The 10,000-nt window shown below is 30.9% G+C and overlaps 1 protein-coding gene across 20 annotated transcripts in view; it reads left to right on the top strand.

The window, feature by feature from the left end:
- Nucleotides 1-10,000, top strand: part of FOXP2 (forkhead box P2) — a 596,515-nt gene that overhangs the window by 323,702 nt on the left and 262,813 nt on the right. For 18 of the 20 annotated variants that reach the window (XM_074379189.1, XM_074379186.1, XM_074379182.1 and 15 more), the window contains one exon: nt 6,914-7,091. In XM_074379189.1, coding sequence (XP_074235290.1) covers nt 6,924-7,091 — 168 coding nt within the window. In that variant the 5' untranslated portion in view covers nt 6,914-6,923. Of the gene's footprint in view, nt 1-6,913; nt 7,092-10,000 lie in introns of those variants that run through there. The other 2 variants (XM_074379198.1, XM_074379197.1) reach the window with 1 other exon arrangement.

The following is a 10,000-nucleotide window of genomic DNA, read 5'->3' as shown; positions in this document are numbered from 1 at the left end:
AATAAAATTCAATCTCAAGAATAATGTATAAACTATTTTGAAACATTGCTGTCAAAAAATCCTCTGTGGCAGGTCCCTTAAATACACACACACACACACACACACACACACCCCAGAAAGGAGGACAAAAGCAGTTTCCTGACCAGATTCTAAAACTCTATTCATAAACACAATCATGTGGTTACATTAAAATTCTGCTCTTACCATTACATCCACCTGCTAGGCTCATGTTGGACTTTTGCACTAAGTTGAGACTGGTGGAAGAAATTTCTCTAAGCGTACCGCCTATGCTGTGGGTCTTCCAATGGGAAGGCAAGAGGTGGGTCTGTTGAGCAGTATTAAAGGGACATTTGGCGCCCAAAAGATAGCCTGGAAGTAAAAAGTGCTCAAAGGGCAAGAGAATGAGGATCCGTGGAAGAGCTGTATTATGCTCAGGAAAAACAGCAAGGGATCCCAGGGAGTTGCTGTGGGCGGGAGACTGAAGATTGAAGTAAAGTAAGCTTGAGGGTTAAGGAAAGATATGTGGCAGGAAAGGTGAAAATGCCATCACAAGAGAAGTACATACTCAGAGCTCTCATTAGCCAGGGGATCAGTGAAGGCTATTGCAAGTAGTCCAGCCTTTGGGAATTTGACTGTAAGTGGACCCACTGCATGGAAGCTTGCAAGCTTGCACAACTCAATCACTAAGCTTTTTAAATAAAAAAGAGGGAGGCTTTGCCTGCTAGGCAGGTCTTTCTATGTTCTTGGAGAGCTAATTATTTCTTATTGCTTTAACATTTTTACTGTTAAATTCTGTTTCCTAAACTAAAATATTCCTGGTTGCAGGATTTGACAAATTTTTTTCTTTAGGCAAAGACAAAAAAATTTGTGACAGAATATACTTGCTTAACCTGTTACCTTGTAAACTGTAACCAGGATTTATTTTTGTGTTGGCAACTGGGTAACATTCTTTAGTTTTTAAGTCCTCCTCCTACATATCTAAGACATACAGTCGGATATAATAATACATTGCAAAAAATATTACATTTTGTCATTATAAATTAATGAAAACTCAATTTGTCAGAGGTTATAAAGTAACAGGGTGAAATAAACTTTCCCTAAGCTTCCTTTCCTCCTTGTTTTTAAAAAATAAATATTAATGCTATAAAGTACTGATTTAAAAACATTTAAATGATTTTGAATTAAACTAACATTAAAATTTATAGATTTAAAAGAAAGACTGACCATTTAGCATGTACCTTGAAAAGTAAAAACTGGTGTACATTTTTACATGTTTGAGAAATAAATGATATATACAGAAATTGTATGAATGTGTGAGACTTAAGATGTTAGAATATGAAGAGTAACGTAAAAATACAATTTTGAAATATATTTTTGAGTAATTAGTTCACCAAAATCATCAGTATTATAAAATCTCTTTCAATTATACTTCTGAACAGGACTTACTGAACTATAGATACAGAATCATAACATTGCAATAAAATAAATCTACATAGCCACCATTCTTTCAAATTCTTCATTGCACCTTCTTTAAGTGAAATAGCATAGTGTTAAATACTTAATTTTAATATTTTATAATATTTTCATAATTAAACATTTATGTTTTGTTTCTTCTTTAAACATATTTTATTTTTTATCCAGGAGCAAAATATAATATACTTAGCTACTAAGTTAATTAATAGCTGATTGAATTGGAAGATAAGCTTTTCATTGGCTCTGCTTATGTTTCTCAGATTTTGTTATTGTTGAAGATCTAACAGTATTGTCATTGCTAAAATGAGGTCATCATCATTTTTTAAGAAATATTTTTTAAAATGTCCTGCAACTTTGTATGCTTGAAATATTAATCTTTTTGAATGAAAGTCTGAATTTTTACTGAAGTGTTTTTTCCCCAAGAAAATATCCTTAATTTATCTATAGCATTTTAGGCATTTTGTTTAAATAAGTAAAAAGTAGTAACACATACTTAATAAACAAGTTATTTTTAATTTACTTAAAATTGTCACTTGTTTTAATAAAAGTGTCAACTTGCTATAACAGATACTCTTCCCCAAATCATGTTTTAAAAGACATCCTGTTTCAGTTTTTAAAAATTGAAAATACTCATGTGCTGTTTCAATTTTTGTTCTTACATATTCAACTATATCCTTCATATTTGTCATTTTGATTTATTAGGCAATCTTAGCATTAAAGACTTTAAGCAAAGCAGTGCTGGTTTTCAAATGCACTATGCATGGTGCCCATGATGAATTAATTCCACTAGAGCACAAGAGTTATCATTATTTAAATGCTAGTTTCTTTCAGAAGTTTTAAATCACAGTCAAGTTTTCAAAATCAGAATTTAGCTAATATTTTGAGGTAAACGTATATGGTTTCTTGTTACATATGTTTTCTTAATATTTAACACTTTTTGTGTGAATCTGCATAGAAATATTTAATGTTTGATACTGATGATTGATAAATGATTAAGGAAGCATTTAAGAATATTTGTTTTTAATTTGATGGTTTACATTTCTTAAAGTGTCATAGTCAGAACTCTTTGAATTTAATGCTTATATTTGATTAAATAAATTGGACACCGGAATGAATCAGATATTAGACATAAAGTGTCTTTCAAGGTCACTAATAATTTTGTTTAAGAATAGTTGATGGAATAAATTGTTGGAAATGTTTTATACGTACTGTTTTTTGCTCTTAGTTTTCTGGGAAGTCATTTTTTTTTCATCCATTTGTTTTGATTAAATAGTAAGACTCTCCCACCAAAATGAGAATTAATATTAAGACACTAGGATTATAAGACAGAGTATCTGATTGTGTAGATTGCAGAGTGTGGTTCAAAGTGGAGGCTATTTTTATCTTCTTTACAATCCTTGACATATACAGACAGATTGATCTATGTTTCTCTCTATAAATATATATATATATATATATATATATGTATGTATGTATATAATACACATATTCATATGTACACATATACACATAGGAATGTGGAGTGGAAAAGAATTAGGGAGCATAAGGAACAGGGAGGGAAAAGAGATGAGACAGAAGACCATAGAGAAAAGTTGAGTAAGCAGCAAGGACCAATAGTGTCCCTGGTGGTGGCTGAGATAACACAATTAACTATACTTGCCCAGGTCAAGTTTCAAACTTTTGAACATAGCAGCGAATATAGAATAGGATATGCGCTGGTTTTTGTTATCACTCTGGCATGTAACTATCTCACATGATACAGTTTTATGCCAATAGAACCTATAACTCTATGAGAAAGAAAGAAAAACAACAAGTCTAGCATTCAGTACTACCCTATCATAAAGTAAGGAGGTCTAATTGAGCTATGTCTTTATATCCTGCTATTTGTACAAATAAAAGACTACATCTTGATGCAAAATAAACACAAAAGCACTGTTGTGACTATAACAGGGAGTCATATACTAATTTATATAATAAGTGGTTGTGCACGCTTTATTCAAGATTATGGCTGCAAGAAATGGCATGAATTGCTGGGTGTGTTTAATGCTGGATTATAGCAATTTGAAACATGTCAAACACATGGCTAATGCCTCATGCTTCACTCATTCTTGCGTAAACCTGCATAGCCACCATCCATTATACCCTTGGTAACAACACAATTCTGCAAGTAAATATTGTTACACTAAGTAACCTTTCAATTCAAGTTGTTTAGGAAGAGAAAATGCAATCTTGTGCAGTCAGTTCCAGTGTCAGTTTAATGTTTCAAGAGGGAAGTGGTGTAGAGAATAAGTATCTATATAGTGACTTGCTTAAAAAAGAAGAAAGAAAAAGGAAGGGAAAGAAAACTTAATGCAGGGGAGAAAAGTAGAACTGTATTGTTTGAATGCAAGATCTGAAGACATATTTTCTGATGTGGCTGAAAAGTTGTATACGATGAAAGACCTAAAGGTTTAACTTACAGTTCAGACAAACATGAAAACAGAGACTCCCAGATTCATCTTTCCCTTTAATGATCTGGAATTTATTTTCACTGATTTTTGTAAAATGTTTGTGATGGGATTGAGAAGAATGAATAATTTAGTTCGGTATGTTTGGGATCACAAGCACATCCACTCTGAAGGAATATGCTGAATTTATTATTATTTAAAATATACTTAAAAGGTAAACAGGACTTCACATTGTACTGGAAATATTTCCTATAGTGGAAAATAAGTGGAAGTGTTACCAAGAGAAAAACTTAGTAAATGCTAGAAATAATCTACATTGTCCTTGAAAAATTCCTCCTTTATAGTGGACATCCAAGCTTTTTTCTTTAAGTGAAATGTACAGTATAATCATCTAATTACAAAATCACCCTTCTTTTTTCATTTAACTGCTGGATCAGATACTCCTTTTTTGTAGAGCAAAAAGTGCTATCACTGCTATAGTTTTCTTAAGCATTAAACTCTTAGATGATTGAATTTAAAATGTAAATCACAATTTATACTGTAGGGTTTTATAAAGTCAAAAATTCCACAAGGGATAATAAGAAAATCCTTTAGTTAACAGGAATTGTAAGTTTTGGAGGTCTTTCTTTGTAATTGTAATAAAGATTTAGACACATGCCTCTTTGCTTGTTGATTATTCTTAATTATTTGATAGCCTTGATTATAACGCATGTAAAATTATTTAATTCATCCAATTGGTCCTGAGCTTTACTCCCCAAAGGTTAGTAGTAAACGCTGCACCTGTCTGCTACATTTGAAAATATAGTGCTTTATTTTTATTCCTCGTGTTGCTCTTTCCAGAAACAATAAATATTTCGAATAATTTAGGTGATGAAATAAAAGCACACATATATACATGTATTCCAGATATGTTGTCAAAAGTAAAATGTAAATGCAATATGTAGAAGTTATGCCTATCTGTTTCTACAGTTGGAGAGGTTTGAAATTATAATTTTCATATAACTAGTAAAGGCAATCAGACCTTTTCTCTGAATATTTTAAACATTGTGCATGTAAAATTTATGCCTAATTTGAATACTTATTAGCTGCCTAATCTCAGAAAAGAGTGTTAGCTTTGTGTTTTTCGTATAAAATCCATCACTGTGTATCAGTTTTAATTTATATGATTTTTTTCTTTGTTAATGTTCAGTAAGATGTTTAGCAAAATTTATTTGCTTATAAACACATTTGGCTCAAAAGTTGTTTACTGTAATTACAGCAATTATTTCCTTTATTATCATGTTTTCTGTTGTATTTTTTAAATGATCAAAACAGCTTCAAGTTGTATATGTAGTTTTTGTTACACTAACTTGCTTTGCTAGTCCAGCTATTGACTTTTTTTTTCTAAATCAGTATGTCTTTTTTTTTTTTTTAATGGACTTCTTAAGAGTAGGAGAAATAATTTAACAATTTAGGCTTTGATGAAAATATCTGTTAAAACTATTAAAAACATTAATTTTAACAATTTTAATATTGGCATTCCAAAATGTCTTTTGGGTGTGTCTGTGATTCTTTTTGTATCTAGTGTTTATTTGTGTGCATCACATTTTAAAAGATAACTGTAGTAAACATTTCTCCATGATAGGAAGAGAGAGTAAGCTTGCGTTTGCTTTATAATAAATGGATTTCAAAATTTTAAATAGACAAAGTGTTAAAATATGATCAAGTTTAAAATATTGAAATCATATAAAAAACTAGAATGAGTGATAAGTTTAATGTCCTTTACTTTAGGTTAAGTCCACTGTCTAGCTGTTATTACTGTTAAAGTCACAGCACAGCCAGGTTGTTTCTGAAATTCTGTCCGTAGAAGTAAAGCAGAGAAGTGCCTCCATTAGGTTATGGCATAGGATTCAGAGGTCTTTGAGAGCCAAAACTGATCGTTCTAAACCATAGATTCAGGATGTACTGTGAAATTCTGGTTTGTAAGAGCACATTGGTTCTTTATTTACTGCAAGGATTTCCACTGATCTTGGCAGGACATCTCATTGCTATCCTGAAAGTACAGTATATTTATGCAGTGAAAATGATAAAACATTTATTACTGTAGAGAAGGTAATATGCATAATTTATGCTGTTTTTAGCACAATCATTAGTGATATTCTTGATAGATTTTATTTCCAGCTTTCATATCTTATACATGCCTGGAAAATTAATTTTATATCTTTCATTTATTTGCCTATGTTAAAATTGAGTTTTAAGTCATCTTCAAGTGAACAGTTTGATTGCTGCTCATGCATAAGCTTAATTACTTCCCAGGAAGGACAGTATTAAATGTTTTAAATGTCAGAAAAATAAATGAATATGAGCTGTTTGATTAAAAAAATAGGCAATATCTGACGTGTTTGCAGCAGGAGCTTTTTCTTAAAATGCCTCCAAGGCAAAATTTTATTTAGTCACAAAAAAAGAAACCCATTATACTATTTATCATTGGTTGATACCATATGATTTGTAACACCCTTACAAAATTTTAATTTTGTATGATTAGCTGTGCATCATTAAACAACAGCCTTGCATAAGATGTGCTGTAAAATTTTGACAGAATCAAGATAGTGAATATTTAAAATAAGGCTGTATAGTCATCCATGGTTGTCAAAGGTAGATAATAGGAAACAGAACAGAGTGTGCAATCGTGCCTTCTTTTAAACTGGTTTTATAGGTGGGTTTTTAAAATGTGGTCATTCATAAATGCTATTGACCATGCTATATACATGGTATGTTACTTTGGCTTTTAAATGTAACCACACAAAAATTTCTTATAAAAACCATAATTTCAATGATTAGCATCTGGATGAAAGCTGAATTTGTATTGCTTTCCTTGGTAAATGACTATTCAAGGCTCCCCCCCACCACCCCTTCTAAAGATGCTGTCTCTGTAATTGGCAGAGAGGGACATCTTGATAATGGAAGTGCGAAGGTGTAACGTGTGTTAATTGATACTTCTTAATCACTTTTAGGTATTAAGTCATGATGCAGGAATCTGCGACAGAGACAATAAGCAACAGTTCAATGAATCAAAATGGAATGAGCACTCTAAGCAGCCAATTAGATGCTGGCAGCAGAGATGGAAGATCAAGTGGTGACACCAGCTCTGAAGTAAGCACAGTAGAACTGCTGCATCTGCAACAACAGCAGGTAAGTTTTGTTTTCCTCAGTGCTTCCTTAAAACAAATAAGCTTGTTTTCTTGAATATGAAAAATGTATTCATAGCAAATTGAGCATGTTGTGTTAAGCTAAAAGATGCTAAGAATTTATTGTTATTTGGAACATGACTGAAGGATGAGTAAAGCTAAGATTTTCATATCAGTTACGTCATACCAGTACCAGAGTACCCTTCAGGTGTCAGGATATTAATTAAACTCATAGGATGATTTTTGGAAGGTCTGTAAAGCTTTGTAACAAATATTTTATAGCTTGTAGTTTACTATCTTACATTGTGCTGCAAAACGTGATACTTAGTTTTCCACCAGAGGGCCACATTACTTGATACTTGCTTATACAATGAATTTCTTCAAGTCTGAGCTAAGGTGAAAAGGACCACAAGGACTTTTCACAAGACAGATGCCTGCCTGTGATAGCTGCAAATATTAGCTACTAATTAGTTGAAATCTGCTGAGAGATTGTAAATCATGTAAACACTACGATCTGTTGCTTTTCTTGAAATTCATTCCAAGATATTTTGAATATAGATCTTTCAATAACATTAAAGAGCACTTTTTTGTGTTCTCCTAGTGTCTTATAAAATACAATATTCTCTTTCTATCTGGAAAAGTAAAAAACCACAAAATAAAGATGCACTTTTAAGTAGTCTATTATTCATTTTATAAGATAGAATCATTTTTCCTGAGTTTGTAAAAAAAAAAAAATTCTTTTCAACCAAAAAACAGCCACTTCATTCTTCACTGACTCAAGTCTGTAGAAACAGTGACAGAGAAAAGGAAGCTTTGTAAGCATATACTTATATTAGGCCAGAATGAGTACACTTGTTTGAAAAGAAGTTTATATTTGTTTTAAAATAAACATTATTTCTTTGGAACTCTGGATTGCACTCAAACTAAACACCTAAAAATCATTAAAATTACATCCATTAAAATAATGGATTATTACTGCAACTGTTTCAAATTATGTGAAATAATTCACATTTTAAGGTGGTATATAATGAGAAAGAAAGCATCTCAAAAGTTAAAGCAAATGCCTACACTAGAGTAAAATTTAATGGAAACATTATTTTTAAAAATACAGCATTTAAAAAGTTACATGGATTGAATAATGTCTTAACCTTTAGGCACTGTTTTCAAGAATAATCTTTTATAAGAACTACATATACTTTTGAATGGGTTATCTGTTATTTCAGAATTGTCATTTTCTTCACAGACAATAACTATTAGGAAAACAATTTATATTTTGCTTTAACAATCATAGGAATTAAATGCCTACCACAGTCACAGGATTAGTTTATTTTACAGATAACTTTAATAAATGCAGTTTTCAGGATAGCCCTTTTCTGCCTTTAGTGTATTTGCAGGAAATATCACACCAGTGGAATGCTACTATTATATTCCTACTAACTCCCCTAAGTAAGAGTTCTAAACATTTTTAGCCAGATTCAATTTTGCCTGCAAATCCAGTGGATTGCATGTATAAAGGCAAGTAAAAATAATAATTGAAAATGAACATTGCAATTGCATATCAATAGATGATAGGTTATGAAAAATGCCAAGAAATGTTTGTTTTCATAGCTCCAATTAGATCTTAAATAAACAGAAAATGAGTAAAATCATAGCTATAGATTTTAGTACTCTGGAGACATTTTGATTAGGTCTGTAAGGTGTGTTTATTACCTGAGTTTGAAGTTTACTTTTTTCTATGCAGTTCATTATGTAAACCATAAACAAGAGTAAATTCAAAAGTTATGCCCTTCGGATGACTTAGAAACTTTAGTCATGTATTGTATGTTTCTAGAGTGCCTGCTAAAAGTGATTTAACACAATGGGTATAGTGGAGGCCTACCTAGCTACTTTAGGAAGTATCTACAGAAATATGTGTAATAATGTAATAACTAAACATGCGAAAACCTTTGTAAATGCCCCTTCCCTTGGTTATGTATTAACTATATTGGTATAGTTAGATACCTAAGGTTATTGAATGTTTTGTTCTTTCATGAATGTATTTTAGAATGGGCCTTTAAGTTCATTAAGGGTTAACGTATCTTTTCAATAAAATTGATGCAGTTTTTTTTTTAATTCCAACATTTGCTATATTTCAAAACTAAAAACCATAAAAGATATTTATTAAAACATATTTCAGAAGAAGTGAAAAAGTGAGATAATTATATAAATTTACCTCTGTGTGTTGTTAGTTAGATGTAAAGTTTTGCACAAAGAGTTAAATTACTTCTTGTACATATAATGGGCTAATCACTGTTGGCCAAGATCTCTTGTTTAGAAATATGATTTAAGAGGCAGTGAGTGACGTAAACAAAGTAAAATTTTGTTTGCCATGAACTTCTGGTAAAAATGGTCTGTTTTAAGAACATAATGTTTATCTTAATTTTTATGGCTTTTGTATTTTATAGAGGTGAGTAGTTTGACTTAAAGTAGCCATGTATTTAGCATGAAGGGTTGGTGTTTAGACTGCATTGCAACAACTACTTAATGATAAATGGATTGGTGACGTTAAAAAGGACTGATAAACTATAGCATTTATTCCTACCATTTAATTCATTAATATTGGAGTATTTCTGAAAGCTAGAACATCTTTAAATTTTAAAGTTTGTAATATAAAAGTATGCTCTACTATCTTAAATTTACTGAAAAATCAGTTTTTTAAAAAAAGCCTTTTCCCAATGAATTTCTCTCTCTTTCATTCTTTTTTCATTAAAAATTAGTACTAAGTAGTAGAATGTATAATATATGGAGGTAGCATATTTCAGATGTTGTTTTAGATTAACTACATTTAGAAATTATTCTGCATTAGATGTAGAATTTTATTTTGATATTAGGTTTGCAAAATTAATTGTTTGTGTCACTAAGGTCAAAATAGTT

Source organism: Saimiri boliviensis, chromosome 10 (genome assembly GCF_048565385.1).
Source record: "Saimiri boliviensis isolate mSaiBol1 chromosome 10, mSaiBol1.pri, whole genome shotgun sequence".
NCBI classification, from domain to species: domain Eukaryota; kingdom Metazoa; phylum Chordata; class Mammalia; order Primates; family Cebidae; genus Saimiri; species Saimiri boliviensis.
This window is presented reverse-complemented; position numbering and strand designations above follow the sequence as displayed.